This window comes from Cajanus cajan, chromosome 2 (assembly GCF_000230855.2).
Source record: "Cajanus cajan strain Asha chromosome 2, NIPB_CcT2T_4, whole genome shotgun sequence".
NCBI lineage: Eukaryota > Viridiplantae > Streptophyta > Magnoliopsida > Fabales > Fabaceae > Cajanus > Cajanus cajan.
The window spans coordinates 65805018-65825456 of record NC_138518.1 but is presented as its reverse complement, the minus strand read 5'-3'; the positions used below and the strand labels follow the sequence as shown (position 1 = coordinate 65825456).

The 20439-nt window shown below is 37.6% G+C and overlaps 4 protein-coding genes across 4 annotated transcripts; 2 read left to right on the top strand and 2 right to left on the bottom strand.

Annotated features, from left to right (window-relative positions):
• Positions 1 to 223: 223 nt before the first annotated feature.
• Positions 224 to 3088, bottom strand: LOC109789651 (GDSL esterase/lipase At4g18970). Its single transcript, XM_020348664.3, has 5 exons — positions 2839 to 3088; positions 1702 to 1826; positions 1309 to 1554; positions 779 to 1037; positions 224 to 586 (listed from the first exon to the last, which is right to left on the bottom strand). Exons 1-5 carry the CDS (start codon positions 3086 to 3088, stop codon positions 372 to 374), a joined length of 1095 nt encoding a protein of 364 aa, XP_020204253.1. The 3' UTR covers positions 224 to 371.
• A 1760-nt stretch (positions 3089 to 4848) lies between these two features.
• Positions 4849 to 7652, bottom strand: LOC109789654 (GDSL esterase/lipase At5g45670). The gene is made up of 5 exons (XM_020348667.3): positions 7339 to 7652; positions 6317 to 6441; positions 5963 to 6208; positions 5416 to 5671; positions 4849 to 5311 (listed from the first exon to the last, which is right to left on the bottom strand). The coding sequence occupies exons 1-5, from the start codon at positions 7583 to 7585 to the stop codon at positions 5088 to 5090; spliced, it is 1098 nt and encodes a 365-aa protein (XP_020204256.1). The 5' UTR covers positions 7586 to 7652; the 3' UTR covers positions 4849 to 5087.
• A 1238-nt stretch (positions 7653 to 8890) lies between these two features.
• Positions 8891 to 10941, top strand: LOC145955140 (uncharacterized). The gene is made up of 2 exons (XM_083069849.1): positions 8891 to 9942; positions 10137 to 10941. Exons 1-2 carry the CDS (start codon positions 8891 to 8893, stop codon positions 10939 to 10941), a joined length of 1857 nt encoding a protein of 618 aa, XP_082925975.1.
• A 2226-nt stretch (positions 10942 to 13167) lies between these two features.
• Positions 13168 to 13743, top strand: LOC145955139 (uncharacterized). Its single transcript, XM_083069848.1, has one exon. It carries the CDS (start codon positions 13168 to 13170, stop codon positions 13741 to 13743), a length of 576 nt encoding a protein of 191 aa, XP_082925974.1.
• The last annotated feature ends 6696 nt before the right edge of the window (positions 13744 to 20439 follow it).

Sequence of the window (20439 nt, the reverse complement as noted above, 5' to 3'; positions counted from 1 at the left end):
TTGATTTCTGACATATGCGAAAATTTGTTAGATTAGTGTCAAATTCAATATAATAAGCAAATTAGTCTTTGACCCATAATATATAAAACAAAATTAAGAATGTAGAAAATCAAATTTTATTAAGAAACTAATAATTAATTAATTTAATCGGTTATAATTAAATTAATTATCATAACTAAAAATAATAATGTACATTTATAAATTTAAAAAAAAAAAAGTAAAATTGACGAAATTGATTTAGATGAAAAAAAAATGATGATGACACAAAATGTGTCTACACTCTACATGTCAAAATTTATTGATTACAAGTTTGAGCAAATATTTGAAACGTGTTTAATTCAGCTGTAAATGAATAGGTGTGGAAGTCTTGTTTATAACTTAACAAGATGACTGATATCCATTGGGTGCGCGTAGTTTGGATAGGGAGAATTATAAGCATTTTTTGCACCGACTTCGTTGACCATCTCAGTTGGATGAATTGCATCAAAAAATAGGTACTCTTTTCTGTTCCTGCATGTCTCTGCCTCCTTTTTAGGGTCACACAGCCCTAGTGGCCCCACTTTGCAGCATACACTATCAAATACCCCTACACCACACCACCAACCAAACTTAATATTTAATCTCTTTTTACTTGCATTAACATAATTGAATACATGCATGCATCCTTTTGGCCATAGCATACACATACAGCATACTGATGCTGGCAGGTATATCTTTTAAAAGATGAATTGAGTGTTTGTATTATAATTTGGCTATAAAAAGAAAAGAAAAATGTTACCTGGTGACGGAAGGGACTTGAGATCCTTTGTGATTGTGACCTTAGCGTTAACGCTGATGAATTTGGAATCAGGTAATTCGTCATTGAAACGATCAACTAGGTCAATAAGCTTCTGATTAAAAATAAATGCTGCGCTAGTTTCCTCTTCAATGCATAATGGTGACCCTTCTTTCCCATGAGTCAAAATTTCTTGTGGAACGCATCCTATTGTGCCTAAACCAAACAAAGAAAACTTCCTTGCTCCAACTGCATGCAATTCCTGCACAAAAGTACACCATTTTTGGTGCATCGTACTATATATAAATCTAACAACTCGTTAATGATATTAAACCACGTTTCTTTAAACAAAAGGTTTTTGAGTCCAAAATTTATGTATAAAATAAACATGGTTGATAGCAGAAACTACGTTAATATTCACCATCTAGATTTTTCATAAGAGATTAATAATCGATAAATACGAATAACATGATTATAGAAGAAAACACAATAAATCTGTATTAGTTTTGTAGAATTTGTGGTTAAATATATACCTTTAAATGCGTTGCATATTCTTGGATAAGGACACTAGCATACTTGTCAGGAGAATATTTTGAGCTTGATGGGTAATGCTCCGGCATGAAGTAGTTGTTCAAGTAATCGTTGTTGCCTATGTTCACATAATATAAACACTTGTTTAGGTGTTGCTGGGCTTGGTCAGGACCTCCAAGTTTCTTAGTGATTTCTGAAAGTATGGCTTTATGATTATGTATCTGCGATCCGAAGCTCACGTGCACACCCTGCAATGCAATTCCAAATTAATTGTAAAAATTTATAGGTTAGGTTTTGGGTCATATAAGATAGGCTAAAGTTAAGTAATGTATTTTGATTTAATGCATGCATGAAACAAATGGCACATCACAAAGGCAATTATGTTTTACTTATACCATATGTTGCCCGCTGTCCTTAAGAATACCCGCAGAACCGGAGGCATAATTCACGCCTTGTAATATGTCTGAACCACTTGTATTTGCAAAGGGTGGGATGAATTTCTCAAATCCCAATGTCTGGGCTGCAATAACAATATTTTCATTTCTTTGTTTAATCAGTGGAACAATATTAGGCTCAATTGTGCCTCTTATTACTCATATTTCATAATTTTGTAAATTTTGACATTCAATTGTAAAAATGTACATTTTAGCATCAAACTTTAAAAATTTTCTGTTTTATTTCTTCATTAGTTGGTTGTTTGAAATATTGATTTTATCATTGATGTGACATGTTAATTACTTATATGATATGTTGATTGTTAATATATTTCATTAGTATGTGACATAAATGATAGCGTGATATAATGTATTATGTTAGTAATCAACTAATAGCAACATTAAATTATCAAGTATATGATGTGTGGACACAACATGGGATTGTCATGTCCCAAAATTCGACATTGTTCTGGAGGACACGGTGGCAGATTGTGTTCGCACAAATTTGATGGGATTTAGTTGCGGCACCTACGAAACAAACAATCTCAGTTGTGGATACCTACAAAACGAACATGTTCGATCACAGACATGCAAATATGAGCACAATCGAACATCTCGATACACGTTCCAATGCTTGTGGGCAACTTTTCAACATGCAGATTTGAGAGGTTTTTATTTTAAAAAGAAAGAAAGAAAGAAAGAAAAAGTCTCAATAAAAAAATAAACAAGGAGGAAGGACTCAAAAATTTAAAAAGAAAAGGAAAACATCTCGATAAAAACATAAACAAGAAAGGAATCACTTTGATGTCTCTTTTTACTTAATTTTTACGTAACAGAATCAAAGTTTTTTATATTAATATATAATTTTTTTTTGCCATGTCATTTATATTATATATATTATACATATATTGTGTGTATCTTTTATTTTGCAGTATTTTCATATATGTGTTAGTGTTGTGTTTCCGTGTCGTATTTGAGTCTTCATATGTTAAAGAAGACTTATCTGATGCGTATAACGTTGTTGGAAGGAAAATTGCACTAAATATGTGCATGCAAAATTGTAAGCATAGATGAAATGTGAGGGAATTGAAATATTACTGAGTATGTCGACTGAAGTACGACCGTTGTTAAATCTTCCGGTGGGGCCATCTGGAAAATCTATCCCATAAGGCAAAAAATTAACTTTGGACTCTGTAGCTAGTTTGTTGTTGTTTCCAGGATCAGACAAAGAGTCTCCGAAAATGAAAAGACAAGGTACTTCGGGCACCCCAACAACACAAAAACATTGCATGTATGTTGCACTTAACAAAAAAACCACCACTAACCATAACTTGGTTTCATAACCCATGTCACAATACCAAAGGCCAAAGTTCGGATTCAAGATATTCGCAAACCCAAGGGTGATCAAATATAGGGAGATATGACCCTGTTTTGTGGAGGATGTCGTTGAAATTATTTATCTACGATGCATAATGGCAAAGTCATGTATTTATTTTAGAGACTCCATTGCATCCACACACTTTTAGAAAAAAAATGACTGGAGCCTACAACGTTTAACTGGAAGCTCGATATGCCACAAGAGTGTAATTATTTCATGATATCATGTTTTCAATTTGGACAAATTTAAATGAAAATTCTTATGAGTCCATGGGAAGGGGAGGGAAAGGGAGCAGAATTTTTTTTTAATGTCTTTTTTACTATTTTTATGTTAAATTTTTATTTTCTCTATTGTCATTTATAAGGATATAAAATAACTGCATATTCTCCAGTTTTTTCTTCTTCTCTCATATAAGAACCAAAGAAAGTCATATTTCACCAACCTAATTAATTTGTTTTATTAAATCAAATAAATTGATCTATTTGTTATTCATATATTAAATATATTAGATATTATTTTAAAATATTAAATTCTGCAGGATACACATAAATATTTATTTAAAATTCTATAATGTATAAATAACAGTATAAGGATAATAAATAAATAAATAAATAAAAATAACAGTAATAAATCATTCAATCTAAATTCTGTTTTTCACAGTAATAAATTCTGCAGTTAAATTCTGCACATAAATATTTATTTCAAATTCTATAATACATTTTTATTATTAAAAGAATATCTATGTATAACATCATTTAAATTTAAAAAAAAATAACAGTGACGATAAAAAAAAATTAAAAGAAAACAGTAATAAAGCATTCAGTCTAAATTCTGTTTCGGAACCAAAAAAAATATCTAAATTCTGTTTTGCTCAAAAGAAGTCAAAGGAAAGCAGTTATATTAAGCATAGAATAATATATATTCCTTACAAAAATTTTGTAAGAATTTCACAGACCACTCAGGTAGATTTTCGCAATCATAAGTTTGCTACAACCTTATTGTCATCTGTAATATTCCTTACCAATAAAAAAGGTAAAGTTTGAACTTAATAGATACCCACCAAAAATTATATGTAATTCAAAAACTTATCACGTTGGGAACAGGTCTCACAAAGTCTATCAGAGTAAAATGTACTGGGCCTGATTTTATGCGCATTTTATATTGATTGTATAGGTCCACTTGTTTTAATAAAATTATTGGGCTTATTAAAGTGATCCATCACTGCTTGTTCAAAATTCAATGACAATGTAATTACATTTATAACTAATACACTAATTAAAATGTGCATTGTATTATTTGAAGCAAATGAATGTTATTTTTTTATACTATGTATTTGTTATTTAATATGTTATTTATAAAATATTAATTATTTCTGGAATATAAAACACACACTAATTATAATGTACATGTTTTAAAAAATTATTTATTTTCTTGTTCTTGATGCCCTGACTTCCATTTTTTTCTTTTTTTGTTAAAGTAACATAAACTTTCTACTCGGTTAATTTATATTTTTTAACTTTAAATTCATTTAACGATAGCCGTAAAATATATGAAACCCTTCCCAATTTGACTTGAATGTCTTTTTTTTTTTATCACCAGAAGTATATTTTATTTTTATCATCAATCAAATATATTCGTATTTAATTTTTTTAATCCAGAAATGTTGAAGCAAACAGATTATTGTGAACGTTTCTGAATCATTTGGGTATAAACATTCATAAAGGAGCATCGACGAACGAACAACACATTAATTATTCACTATAAATAAGCAATCTTCCAAAACTTTACCACAAATTACACCTGTACTTGGGAAGCCATGCAACATTTAGCATATATGATATGCAAGAAAAAGATAGAAACCTCAAGACTCTTATGTCTTAAAAGAAACAACACATTCCAAGAACATTAATTGTGGTTGTTTGTGGCACAGCTTATAGCCACTACTACCCCACTAGACCATGTTCATAGATCAGATCTGAGCTAAGGTGCGGATATCAAAAGGGTAAGCATCCGATGCAGATTGAGCACTGTAGGCCCTCTGTGCCACAACAAGGTTGCCAGCCTCAGTAGGATGAAATGCATCCCAAAACAAGTACTCTCTTCTGTTTTCGCATGGAGTTTGCATTGGAAGACATGTTATTTGACCATTGTTTCTTCCTACTCCACAGCAACCAGCATTTGTAACACTGAAACCTGAAGATTCATTAATGGTCAACGAGATTATTACTTGATGCTAGCTAAAAGATGTGACAAAAATCATGACTATGAAATGCTTTGGTTAGAAAATAATTAATTACCATAGGCTGCTGGGTTGCTTATAATGTCTTGAAAGATACCATAAGAGTTTATGTAGATGACTCTTGCATCAGGCATTTGGTTGTTGAATTGATCAGTGAGAGTTTTCAATTTGCTGTTAAATATTTGATTTGCAGCGTTGATTCTATCCACACATGTTTTGCCATCAGGGCTGTTTCGGGCCAATTCATTTGGGCTGCAACCTATTTGACCAATTCCAAACAGCACCATTTTCCTTGCTCCATAGTTATACAAAGTCTAAATCACAAACACAAACAGTCAATTTTTTATTTTTCAATATCATCCCTAAACTTAGAATTTGAAGAAAAAACACTTGGTTAAATATAATTTTTTATTTTCTAAAATTGACATCAAGAACTAATCTGTACTCATGTAACTTTTGCTATCCACCTGCCATGTCCTAGAGGTGGCTTACAACCAGAGTTAGAGACTTGATTTTATAATTTGAAATTGAAATGCTTATTTGAAGCACATAGAACAATTAAAGATGATGAAAATGTAGTAAAAGACAGAAAGGTAGAGACTAACTTTTATTTGATCAGTGTATGCTTCAATGAGAACATCAGCATACTGATCAGGTGTGTACTGCCTGCTGCTGGTATAGAATTGAGGCATGAAATAGTTGTTGAGGTAGTCATTGCTACCCAACCCAATTGAATAAATGCACTTGCTCAAGTAATTTGCAGCTGAGTCCTCATTCCCTAGTAAATTTACCACTTGGGACACTGTGCTTTGGTAATTTTGCACCTGCCCACTAAAACTAATGCGCGCTCCCTACAAAACATATGAACATCTCGACATAATTACTTACCTACAAATGAGGATTAAAAAAAAAAAAGTGATGTTGCATGAAGCAAAATGAAACTATACACGGGTATATACCAGTTGCCGGCCAGTTTCTTCTCTAATTCCAGCAGCAGCAGATGCATAATTGACTCCTTTGAGTATATCATCTCCACTGGCATCAACATATGGAGGAATGAAATCATCGAATCCCAAAAGTTCAGCTGTTAAATTTCAACAGAAAGTTAAACAATAATGAAACCTTTGAATATGTTTACAATAATCATTTTATGTGCCAGATCTACTTTTCTTTTGCTCCTGTTTGTTTTTACTAAATCAGTAGTTCTGGTAAGCAACGATCTGGCAGTAAAAATATTTTACCTGAAAGGTGCACTTTCTTTCTTTATTTGTACTTCTATTATTTTACCTCTTTTTCAATGAACTACACCACACTCTTCGTCTTAAATTGCGTATTGAATGCGGGCAAACGGACCCATGTGCGTGGAATTTAAGAGTCAGTCACAAACCTTATGAGGGGTAACCAACTCAAGAGTAGTGTCAAAGGCAGTGTTCTAGTACTGTTTTCTTCACTGACATTTGCATGTTACCCCATTTTTAATTTTTATTTTCACTAGTAAAATACTCATGCATCTTAAATATACCCTTCCCTTCTAGGTGGTGAACATTTAGTGTCTGGTTTTAGCACAATACAATACATGCACATAACAAAGGATGCCTAGTTCAGTTGGCTCAGTTGTTTATGGCTTTATGCAGAGTGTAAATCATACCAATTTTGATTTACATGGATAAAAAAAAAATACATGCATACATTTAAGATGCTTTTAGTTACAGTTAGATCAAAAATAGAAGAACAAAAATACAAGAATATTAGTTAATATATGTCAAACTATCTACAAACCCAAAAGTTGGTAAAGGCTGAGAACATATAGGACCATTTTGATGTCATTTATCACTGTGATTTTGACAATAATGATTATTATAAGTGCATGCATGCATGTGAATCTAGTTTAAGACCATGCAAGCAAGTATATATATTTCAACACAATTGCTGGTATATTACTCATTTAATTTATAAGTTAATTATGAAAGTGGAAGCTCACCAATTGCATCAACAGTGGTTTTGCCATTGGAAAACCTTCCAGAAGGTCCACTAGGAAAGTCAATCCCATAAGGAAGGTAGTCAGCTCTGGCCAAAGACTGAAGCTGGTTGTTGTTACCATTATCAACCAAAGAATCACCAAAAATGAAATAGCATGGAACTTGTGGTGCAGCATGAACACCATTCCACAAGGCAAGAACCACAACAAAGAGTGGCAACAACATGGTTGTGAGATCTATAGGTGCCATTGGAGCAACAAAGGGTGGCTTGTGTGAAGAGTGGGAGAGTGAGTGAATGAATGTGGAGGGTGTGACATAAGTACAAGTATATATAGCAGTAGCTTTTAGGGTTTTACAGTTGGGAGTCTTGGTTAGGTGCATTAAATGGACGCGGATATAATGTGAGATTCAATGGAATGGCTCCATTACCAATTCCACACCCCCACCTCATTCATTTCTTCTGATCACTGATGTGAACCCACTTTAATGTACACTTGCATTTTGCAGGAAGCGAATTTCGACGCGTTAACCCACACTTTGTTTTCATTATTCCTATTTACTTTTTTTCCTGTTACCATTTATCTTACTCGAACGTAATAGAGTTGCATTTGCATATGGATGCAAATTAGGGCACTGCAACAACGCGCTAACCAAGTAGTTTGGTTCCATTTCTCTCACTCAAACATGCTATTTCCGACTTTAATGTAGAGTTGCATTTTGCAGGGATGCAAATTTGGGCATTACAAAGACACGTTAACCGATACTCCTTCTAATGTAGCCATTTGATATCATTAGGTTATAGTAATAACTATCTTCTTCTAATCACTACTACAAACAAAAGAATTCTTTAATAGCATTTAAATAACATCTTTAATGAGTACTTTTGTTTGTTGTAAAAAAAAAAAAAAAATATATATATATATATATATATATATATATATATATTGTATTTTTCTATTAAATGGGTCTATCTTTAATAGCATATTAAAAACTATTATAAAATATAATCAGACAACGCTTATTATAAACGAGTGTTGTTTTAAAACTTTTTTAACCTGTTTTTACTTTACAAAACCACTATCATAAAATTCTTTTAATTAATCCTTTTGTACGGGTAGGGATGTTTAGCCACCTTCTTATCGGTCGCTGAAAGGCCGAATCAGGTGGCCGATCGTCAATCGGTTACCTGGTTCGGCTCATCTCTATTAGTTATCATTAATAAACCATCAAAGGTTAATTAACTGATTAAGAAGTATTACCTAGCACGGTAAGTCTTTACAGGGCCCATAAGGTCCAGGGCCCACGAATGTCAATATAAATAGCTCAGGTCAAAAGGTAACGTCACTGTTCATTAATTACCCTAGATTTCTGTGCCCGTGCTGACTTGAGCGTTGGAGTGCCTTTTGCAGGTACAAACCCTTTCACTCATATCGGATTGGAGCGTTCGTTCGGCCTTCAGAACTCAGGAAGACTATTGGTGTATCCTTATACAGGTACATTTGGCGCCCACCGTGGGGCCGAACGAAGTTGGTTGGAAGTTTGTTGAGAAGAACGATGCCGATAACTAGGAGAACAAACACGCAAGATCGTCCCATTGAGGAGCATGTGGAAGTGGTGGATGAAACCGATCTCTCTAAAACAGTGCGTTTGCTGAAACAAGAAATGGAATTAATGAAACAACAAAGAGAGAAGGATGCAAGAGAGCTTTCGGCCTTGAGGGCTGAGAATGAAGCGTTGAAAAGTCAGGATACAACATGGAAACCTACTTATGTTACTAAAACACAAACTCAAGGATCGTACCAGTCTCACGCGGTACATACGTCGGCTCCTCATGCTTCGGCAGTAGCCCCTGAGAAGTTTCCTTCAGCTTTACCCACTGTGGGTCGTCCTGCAGATATGACCACTGTCGGATCACACCGGCACCCTTTTACCCCTTCCATTATGCAACTCCCTTTAATGGATAATTGGAAGGCTTTGCCCATTGACAAATATGATGGTACTACTGATCCTGATGAGCATTTAGATGTTTTTCTGACACAGGTAACCTTGAGTACAACAGATGATGCTGCGTTGTGTAGGATTTTTCCCACGTCTCTTAAGGGCAGAGCTCTCAGTTGGTTCACTCGTCTCCCACCCAATTCCATTGACTCGTTCAACACATTGTCTTCACAATTTACTATTCAATTTGCGACAAGTCGCCCTCATAGTCTAACATCTTTGTCTCTGGTTGGTATCAGGCAGGATAAGAAGGAGTCTCTTCGGACATTTATGGATCGGTTTAATAAGGCTGCGTTGGAAATTCGAGATCTTAATCCTGCTGTTGCATTGCATCATCTTACAACCGCATTAAAACCAGGACCGTTCGTTAATAGTATTTGTAAAAAACCTCCTTTGGACAAGGATGATTTAAGAAGAAGGGCTGATAAATATATGCAGATGGAGGAATTGGCAGAATATCGTAGTCAGGCCCGAGCTGAATCTTCTGGCAAGGTAGACAAGCAGATAGAACAACCATACAGGGGCGAGGGAAGGAGATATCTCTTCGGGATCGGCCTAGTCGGGGTCCAAAATATACCCAATACACTCCACTTAACACTAGTCGTTCGGTAGTACTTGAACAAGCTTTGGCTTCCGAAGTGTTAATAATTCCGGAGAGAGCATCCACTCCACCACGGGCCGATACTAGTAAATCTTGCCGATATCATCGTAATCGGGGACATTCAACTGATGAATGTGCGGCCCTTAGAGACAAAATTGAAGACTTGATTAAGCAGGGTAAGTTGCATAACTTTGTGGACAGGTCAGGTTCGTCCCAAACTCGCACATATCAACCCAAATATCAAGATCGGTACAGGCAAGATCGTTCCGGTAGAACCTCTGATAGAGCTCGGCGTGAAAGAAGTAGATCACGCGAACGAAAAGATGACTCGGCACCTTCGCATAGGAGAGTCATTAATACTATTGCAGGGGGATTTGCAGGTGGAGGCACAACTTCTTCGGCTCGAAAGAAGCATCTTCGAGCCATCCGATCGGTAAATTCCATTCATGGACAGCCTTCTCGGCGGTTACCAACAATAACATTCACCGATGCTGACTTCAAAGGCATTGATCCAGAGCAGGACGATCCAATGGTTCTTAGTGTAGAAATACACAATTGCATCGTCAAGAAAACATTGATCGACCAGGGCAGTTCGGCGGATATATTATATTGGAACACATTCAAGCAGTTGGGTATTTCTGAAAAAGAATTGCTCCCTTATGATGATCCGTTGGTCGGCTTTGCAGGAGAAAGAGTCAGTACCAGGGGATATATAAAACTTTTCACACGATTTTGTTTTGATGAAAAGGAAAGTAGAGAGGTTCAAGTGAAGTATATTGTGGTCGATGCTAACACTTCGTATAATATTCTCCTCGGCAGACCATCTTTAAATGCATTAGGGGCCATTGTCTCAACGCCACATTTGGCAATGAAGTTTCCGTCTGACAAAGGAAATGTAATTACAATTCATGCCGATCAAAAGGCTGCTAGGGAGTGTTATTATGCTAGTCTACGTGTCGAACAGTGGAAGAAAGGAAATCGAAATCAAAAAGAGCACACGACGTGAATGTTTCGGCATTAGTAGAGCAGCATGTATGGGATCTTGATCCAAGAATGAACAACGAAGAGCGTGTGGAGCCAGTAGAGTCAAAAGTACATTTTCAGATAGGTGCATATCCTGACCAGGTTACGTACATCGGTGTCGATATGAATGAGGAACACTGTTCTGCCCTATGTAGGGTTATAATGGAAAATAAAGATCTTTTCGCATGGACGCCTTCCGACATGCCTGGAGTGGATCCCAAGGTCATGTGTCATAAGTTATCCATCTGTGCCGAGGCTAAACCAATTGCGCAACATAAAAGGAAGATGGGGACAGAAAGAAAGCTTGCAGTTGAAATGGAGGTTGCTAAGTTACTTGATGCCGGATTTATTCGGGAAGTCCACTACACTACTTGGTTGGCGAATGTGGTGATGGTAAAAAAGTCGAATGGGAAGTGGAGAATGTGCACTGATTACACAAGTCTCAATAAGGCATGTCCTAAGGATGCCTACCCGCTCCCAAACATAGATCGATTAGTTGATGGCGCCTCGGGTCATGGAATTTTAACTTTTCTTGATGCTTATTCGGGGTATAACCAAATCCCCATGCATACCCGAGATGAAGAAAAAATAGCTTTCATCACTGATTCGGCCAATTACTGTTATCAAGTAATGCCTTTTGGGTTGAAAAACGCAGGGGCAGCATATCAAAGATTGATGAACAAAGTTTTTCAGCACCAGATAGGTAGGAACATGGTGGTGTACGTAGATGATATGGTTGTTAAATCCATAAATGTCGATCGGCATGTGCTAGACTTATCAGAGGCATTCCAGCAGTTACGCAAGTATGATATGAGACTCAACCCGGAGAAGTGCGTGTTTGGAGTGTCTAGGGGAAAGTTCCTCGGCTTTATGTTGTCGGCAAGGGGTATTGAAGCTAATCTCGACAAATGTATGGCAATCATCAACATGATAAGTCCTCAAAGCCTCAAACAGGTCCAGCAGTTAACAGGTCGGCTTACAGCGTTGTCACGATTCCTCCCTTGTTTGGCCGAAATAACCAAACCTATTGTGGCATTGCTGAGAAAATCAAAAAAGTTCGAATGGTCTGACGAATGTGAAGAGGCCTTTCGAACTTTAAAGGAGCGTCTCGGTTCGCCGCCTATACTGTCAAAACCCGACTTGCAGTTACCGATTGTGGTCTACTTGTGTGTTTCTAATGATGCAATAAGTACTGTTCTAGTTCAAGAAAAAGATGGACAACAACCTATTTATTTTATTAGCCGAATGCTACAAGAAGCTGAAACGAGGTACCAACTTTTGGAAAAGGTGGCACTAGGCCTTGTCCATACCGCTCGGCGTCTCCGACAGTATTTTCAGAGTCACCACGTTGTTGTTCGAACCAATTGTCCGATATCTAAGGTATTGCGCAAACCAGAATTAGCAGGAAGAATGATGGCTTGGTCGAATGAATTATCAGAGTTTGACATTGTATTTGAGCCTCGAGGGCCGATCAAGTCTCAATATTTGGCAGATTTTGTCAATGAATTACAGCCAAAGGGTTGTTTTGAGAATGATTTATGGACGATGCATGTGGATGGTTCTTCTAATAACCAAGGCAGTGGAGCTGGTATAATTTTAGAAGGACCTACAGGATTAGTTCTTGAACAGTCGTTACGATTTGCGTTTAAAGCCTCAAATAACCAAGCTGAATATGAAGCACTGCTGGCAGGGTTAAGGTTGGCCCGAGAAATTGGGGTTAGCCGGTTGGAATGCTGGACAGATTCAAAAGTTGTAGCCGAGCAAGTGAATAATAATTTTCAAGTAAAAGATGCAAACTTATTGAAATATTATCACTTGTTTCAAAGAATGCGTGACACATTTGAAGAGGTTCAAGTGAAGCACACGCCCAGAGAGCGTAACGGAAGAGCAGATCAGTTGGCTCGGTTGGCAAGTAGCACGCGAAAACCCGGCCAGCTGAGAACCATGCTACACTTAGATCTTGAAGCTCCAAGTATGGTCACTGCCGAATGTTTGGCAACCGAGAGGTCCAGTCGGACCTGAATTACTGATATGGTGGATTATCTTCAACATGGAAGAGTGCCGACTGACTCATTGGCTGCTAGAAAGCTTCGGACTCAGGCTGCTAGGTATACCATGGTGGGTGGAGAGCTATACAGAAGAGGATTCTCGGTCCCATTGTTGAAGTGTGTTGAGGCTGAACAGGCTGATTATATTCTAAGAGAAATCCATGAAGGCATATGCGGTTTTCACTCGGGAGGAAGAACTTTGGTTTTCACTTGGCGAACTGAAGAAACGGTTGGGGGATGCTAAGGGAGCTTGGGCGGAAGAGTTGTTGGAGGTTCTATGGGCTTACCGGTGCACGCCCCAGTCCATGACTAAAGAAACACCATTTCGGCTAACATACGGTACCGACGCCATGATACCTGTGGAGTTCGGAGAACCATCTTTTCGAAGAATACATTTTGATGAAAATACCAATGATATGTCTCTCCGAGCGGAAGTGGATATGGTGAACGAAGCTCCTCTCAGAGCAGAAATCACAGCTGAAGCTTGCAAACAGAGGATGGCTCGTAGATTTAATTCTAATCTTATCAGAAGAAGTTTTAAAGAAGGCGATCTGGTATGGAGAGCACAAGGATCGGCGAGGCGTAATCCGAAAGAAGGAAAGTTGGCTGCTAATTGGGATAGCCCATTTCGGGTCCGGCATAGCTTGGAAAACGGTGCATATAAATTGGAAGAACTTTCGGGCAAGATCATTCCGAGAACTTGGAACGCATCTCATTTGAAGACATATTATAGCTAGTATATGTTGTAACAAGATCTTGTGTAAATAGATGGTGTACTCTTTTCCTTGATCGGTCTTTTCTCCCCTTATAAAAAAGTGAAAAGGGGTTTTGGCCGATGAGGTTTTTAATGAGGCACCTGTTAATGAAATCTATTCAGTTCTTCCATTCTCATGGCTCAATTTTTGATTCTTCACTACTCAATCAACAACAGGCTTCCCTCCCGAGTTGTTCAACTCGGCCAAGGATGTGCCTTAAAAACTATCGTAACAGGCTTCCCTCCTGAGTTGTTCAACTTGGCCAAGGATGCGCCTTAAAAAGTCTCGTAACAGGCTTCCCTCCCGAGTCATTCAACTCGGCCAAGGGCGTGCCTTAAAAACTATCGTAACAGGCTTCCCTCCCGAGTTGTTCAACTTGGCCAAGGATGCGCCTTAAAAAGTCTTGAAACAGGCTTCCCTCCCGAGTTGTTCAACTCGGCCAAGGATGCGCCTTAAAAAACTATCGTAACAGACTTCCCTCCCGAGTTGTTCAACTTGGCCAAGGATGCGCCTTAAAAAGTCTTGAAACAGGCTTCCCTCCCGAGTTGTTCAACTCAGCCAAGGATGCGCCTTAAAAAACTATCGTAATAGGCTTCCCTCCCGAGTTGTTCAACTGGGCCAAGGATGCGCCTTAAAAAGTCTTGAAATAGGTTTCCCTCCCGAATTGTTCAACTCGGCCAAGGATGTGCCTTGAAAAGTCTTGCAACAGGCTTCCCTCCCGAGTCATTCAACTCGGCCAAGGATGTGCCCTAAAAAATATATATGTATATTGTAACACGTTTTCCCCACAAAGTACAAACCGAAGCATATCAGTTCAGTTTTATCAAAAGAACATGTACAGGCCGAAGCGTATCAGTTCGGCTTTATCAAAAAAGGTATACAAACCGAAGCATATCAGTTCGGTTTTATTCAAAAAAGTGTTACCAGCCGAAGCGTATCAGTTCGGTTTGACCAAAAATGAGTTCCAAACCGAAGCATATCAGTTCGGTTTTATCAAAAAAGTTGTACAAACCGAAGCATATCAGTTCGGTTTTATTCAAAAAAGTGTTACCAGCCGAAGCTTATCAGTTCGGTTTGACCAAAAATGAGTTCCAAACCGAAACAAATCAGTTCGATTTTATCAAAAAAAAAAAAAAAGTTGTACAAACCGAAACATATCAGTTCGGTTTTATTCAAAAAAGTGTTACCAGCCGAAGCGTATCAGTTCGGTTTTATCAAAAATGAGTTTCAAACCGAAACAAATCAGTTCGGTTTTATCAAAAAAGGTGTACAAACCGAAGCATATCAGTTCGGTTTTATTCAAAAAAGTGTTACCAGCCGAAGCGTATCAGTTCGGTTTGACCAAAAATGAGTTCCAAACCGAAGCATATCAGTTCGGTTTTATCAAAAACACACGCCGAATCAAGTCAGTTCAGGTTTTATTTAAAGAACATGTTTCTGGTATATATCTCTGGTTTTGTGTAAGAATTCAAGAAGTGTATCTTTTTAGTATTTGTTAATAATTAGCGAATAATAATTCAAGGCAAACTGCTTAAGAAAAACGATTTCATTCAAAAGAAGAAGGCTCTATCGGCCTTCAAATTACAAATAAAGCATGTCTATTACAAAAGAAAAATAATTACTCTTCCGGCGTTCGGGTGGACTCAACTCCCGTAACGGTATCGGGATTTCCCTCGGTATCGTTAGTAGGGACAGGATTCTCCTCATCCAGTGTATCTTCCTCGGAGCTCTCGACACCATCTTCCACTTGGGGGGCAGTGTTAGGATTATCATCATCCAGTTCGGCTCCTTCAGGCATATCGGCAAAAGACATCAAGGACCCTTGATAGAAATCCTGAGTCATGTCAAACTCAAAACCTTCTTCAAATTGACCGAAATGCTTAGCCTGACGAACGACCTGTTTGAATCTAGCCTCATGTTGAGCAATGATTTTTTCTTTAGCTTGCTCTTTGAGGGTGTCATATGCAGCCTCAGCCTCCTCCAATCGGCGATGCCCCTCATTAGTTATTTTTTGAAGTTCCAGACGAAGGGTATCATTGTCACGCCGAACAGCATCTAACTCGGCAGCAAGATCCCTATTCTTGGCAGTCACCACTTCTTTGAATGAAATTGCTTCGGCTACAGTTTTTTCGGCCTCCTCAAGATTTTGTTTCAAAGTTTGGACCTCGCCGAGAGGTTTCATGGCGAGGTGATGAGCCAGAGCTAAAGAGCGTGTCTGTACCTCGCAAAATAATCTCCACTTTGTTCTCACATCCAAAGATGATAAAAATTCTTGCCCAAATGGAGAGACAAGATCAGACCGAATCACCGATTCGGAGGGAGTATCCTCGCTCAGAAATGACCGAGACATCAATGGAGGAGGCACCACAATAATGGTTCGATTCGGAGAAGACTCAGGCATTGATTTAGTCTTCTTGGATCGCTCCGGTTGATCGTCAGAACCCTTCCTTTTCTTGTGTTCTCGGGCGACTTCCTTCCCCTTTTTGCCTTTCTTTTTGCGTTCCGGAGGAGGGGGCAATCGGTTATCAGTGTTGGGACGGGGGGAAGATGCAACAGCCGAAGTGCCGATTTCCCCCGACTGCCGAGCCTCCTTCACTCTTTCAGCAAGAAGATGTCGAATATTCAGGTCATCAGCACCACTCTTAGCCATGATTCCTGCAAGAAAAGTTAAGTAAACATCAATAGGAATTATGATGATAAAGGTGAGAGGACAGACAGCATACCAATTAGGTCGGCCCACCAACGAGGAGACACTATCAAATTGATAAGCGACCTAGTTGGCAAACGCCGAGGAAGGCGCATTAATAATTTTAAGTCTATTCGTTCTTCGGCTGTCAGCATCTTTTTCGGCACTACATCGTATGGCCGAGGGGTACGGGTCCAATATAAAGGGAATAGGCTATTCCCATCATCATCAAAAAAGAAGCGTCGCCCGTTCGGCCGTATGGTCACTCGAAAAAATCCGGCCTTGAAATTCTTATACGATGAAGTAAAACTATCCAACAAAAGCCGATCGCTTACTCGGCTTAGGGAGTGCCATTTCGCCAAAATAGTCGGTCGGGACGAATAGAAGTATAGAAAAAGAAGTGGAGAAGGTTTAATATGGAGACATTTGCACAGGTGTTTGAAGCCCTGTAGTTGCGCCCAGCTGTTAGGATGCAATTGAGTAGGGGCCACGTTCAACACTCTCAGCACTCCTATAGTAAACTCGTCAAATGGAAATTTGACTTTGAGATCCCGAAGAAGACAGTCATATATGTAGAATGATTCCATCTTTCCACCACTTTGATCAAGGCAGACCATGTCAGGGTTTGGAAAGGCATTATTTCGGCATGACCGAATCCCAATCGGATAGGGATTTTCGTTGGTATCAAAGTTCAGACAGTTTGTGTAATCTAGAAGATTAGTAATCATCTGCGTATCTTGATACCGAGAATAATAAGAAGTGACTTCCCCATTCACTCATTCGTATCCAGGCACATCGGAGGGGCCGTATCGTTGACGGGTTGCTACCCGAGTTGTTTTTTCTTCGACTTCTTCACTTCCACTAGTAGAAGTCCCTTCTGAAGAATCGTTGCCTTCATCTAGTATTTCGGCATCAATAGGGGACTGAGTCAATTTGGAGTGGCTTGATCTACTGGACGAGGACACCATGGAGGACGATGACCGAGAGCTGTCAGTCGAGGAACTTGAAGTATCAACCATGGTAATAAAAACTTACCAATCTCTTCACAAAAGCACGAGGGACAATCGGATCGGCTCCTAAGCGCTCGGGTTAGCACAACTCGGATTAGAATAATGCGTGCGAATGGCCCTACAGTTTAACCTATTTATAGATTTGAAGGAAAGCGAGAAATTTTAAAAGTGTTGAAAACTTATAACCGTTTGATTTTCGAGATCCAACGGTTATAAATGCGCGCCTCTTCATCTTACCCTAACCGCCATCTCCATTTTACCCTTAAAGAAAAATCCGTTTTCCTTCAAGGCTGGGGGGCAGTGTACGGGTAGGATGTTTAGCCACCTTCTTATCGGTCGCCGAAAGGCCGAATCAGGTGGCCGATCGCCAATCGGTTACCTGGTTCGGCTCATCTCTATTAGTTATCATTAATAAACCATTAAAGGTTAATTAACTGATTAAGAAGTATTACCTAGCACGGTAAGTCTTTACAGGGCCCATAAGGTCCAGGGCCCACGAATGTCAGTATAAATAGCTCAGGTCAAAAGGTAACGTCACTGTTCATTAATTACCCTAGATTTCTGTGCCCGTGCTGACTTGAGCGTTGGAGTGCCTTTTGCAGGTACAAACCCTTTCACTCATATCGGATTGGAGCGTTCGTTCGGCCTTCAGAACTCAGGAAGACTATTGGTGTATCCTTATACAGGTACATTTTTTAAATAAATATTGTCATACGATTCGTTTAGACAACACTTATAATAAACAAGTTAGGGTTCCTTAATAAACAGTATAAAAAGAAAAGCTAAATTTTCATTTTAATTTTAGTAATGTAATATTAATTACTATTTTTATTTATATCCATAATAATATTTTTTTGAAATTAATGCTATTGTGTTGCATATTTTTTAATGAAAAAAATATTAATAAAAAAATTAAAATTAAAATATATTTTTAATTTCTAAAAAATAGTCGAATATACTAAAGCATAATATTAAAAAAATTATAATTTTTTACAGATTACAAATATTTTCTATTGAAACACTAGTACAAAAGACCCTTTTTACGTCGGTTATTTAGGGGTTTTTACGTCAGGGAAACGTCCGACGTAGAAGCGGGAGACGTAAAATTTACGTCGGGGGTCAAAAACCGACGTAAATTTACGTCGGACATACCCAGGTCCGACGTAAAAAATCGTAAAAATTTTTAAAAAAAAAAAGAAAAATGAATGCAGCAGAACGGCCCGTTCTGCTTGGAGAACGGCTCGTTCTCCTTGCAGAACGGGGCATTCTGTTTGGAGAACGGCCCATACTGCTTGGAGAACGAGCCGTTCTCCTTGCAGAACGGGCCGTTCTCCTTGCAGAACGGCCCGTTCTGCTTCCCAGAAATCGCTTTTCTTCTGCGTTTTCCTCCCAGAAATCGCTTTTCTTCCCAGAATCGCTTCTCTTCTCTGTTCTCCTCAGGCTTGGCTTCAGCCACTGGTTGTTCCTACTCAAAATATATAAAGAAACACACATAATAAGTTCAAAATACACATTTAGTCGTATGAACGCAAACTGCTTGTTTTTGTCGTATGAACGGAGACTGAATGATAGAAAAAAAATCACACCTTACACAACGAAGAGGAAGAGGAAGAGGAAGAGGAAGAGGAAGAGGAGTAGGAGGCGGAGGGATTTACACAACGAAGAGGAAGAGGGTTTACAGAGAAAAAAATGAAAAGTGAATGCGCGCGGTGTGCCTCGCGCTCTCTTATTCAAATTTGCGTCTTTTTTACGTCGGACCTGGTAGGGTGCGACGTAAATTGGACTTTTTACGTCGCACCTGGGAAGGTGCGACGTAGATTGGACTTTTTACGTCGGACCTTACCAGGTGCGACGTAAAAAAGTTCGCAAAAATTACAAAAATGCCACCGCATTTTTTTTACGTCGGATTTTCGTATTTCCGACGTAAAAGGGGTGACGTAATATACTTATTTTCTACTAGTGAAAGTATAATCTTATTTATGTTAGTTATGGGTAAGATTAGTACGAGGAACAAAGTAGTTCTACATGACTAGAAAAAAAAGTTGGGGAATGATATATGATAAAACTTATGAATATTTTATATAACAAGTAAGTTTTTTTTATAGACACGTCTTAAAGTTGATAAGGATTATCAATCATCTCATGTCTCAAGTAAGTCTTACAACCATTGAGTCAAAATTTTAATTACAAGTAATTTAACATATACAATACACAAGATAAATTTTTATTTATATAACTAAGTATTTATATATTTACATTTGTAAGATATTTTAAACCAACTAGTAGTAATATAAACAAAAGAATAATAATACATGTACAACAAAATTATACATCCATTTGTATAACATCATTTTGTATCTATCTCTCTCTATCATTAATAATTATAATAAATGAAGCGACAAAGAAAAATGAACACAAAAAATAGTACTACTCCCTCCGTTTTTTATTCATAGTCGTTTTGTCAGAATTTGTCATTTTTTTTTCATTGTTATTTTATTAAAATCAATGACTTATTAATTTTTTTTCTCATTTTTACCCTTGATAATTAATGTATGTTTATTGAACAATGTGTCTATTTATTTCTAATGTCTACCTATTTTTTCTTTAATCACCTATGTGAAGTTAATGTTACATTTAAAAGGACAATATGTTTCCAACGAAATACTATAAAATAATAGAGGGTAGAATAGAAAAGTAAGTAATAAATATTTTTGAAAACTAAAATATCAACCATTTTCTTAAGTCTCGTGCAAAACCTCAAACAACTATGAATAAAAAACGGAAAGAGTATTGTATAAGTTGTTGTAATTTTTTATGTGTACACATGTATCATAATTGTAAATAAATTACTAGTAGTAAATTGAGAGACAACTCTCATTGCTTGAGTTAACGTTTCATGTTTAACTTAATCCAAAATTCAAATTCCAATATGGTGTCCAAATGTCTATCCTAAGGAAATTCACACTGTACAATGCTCCACAT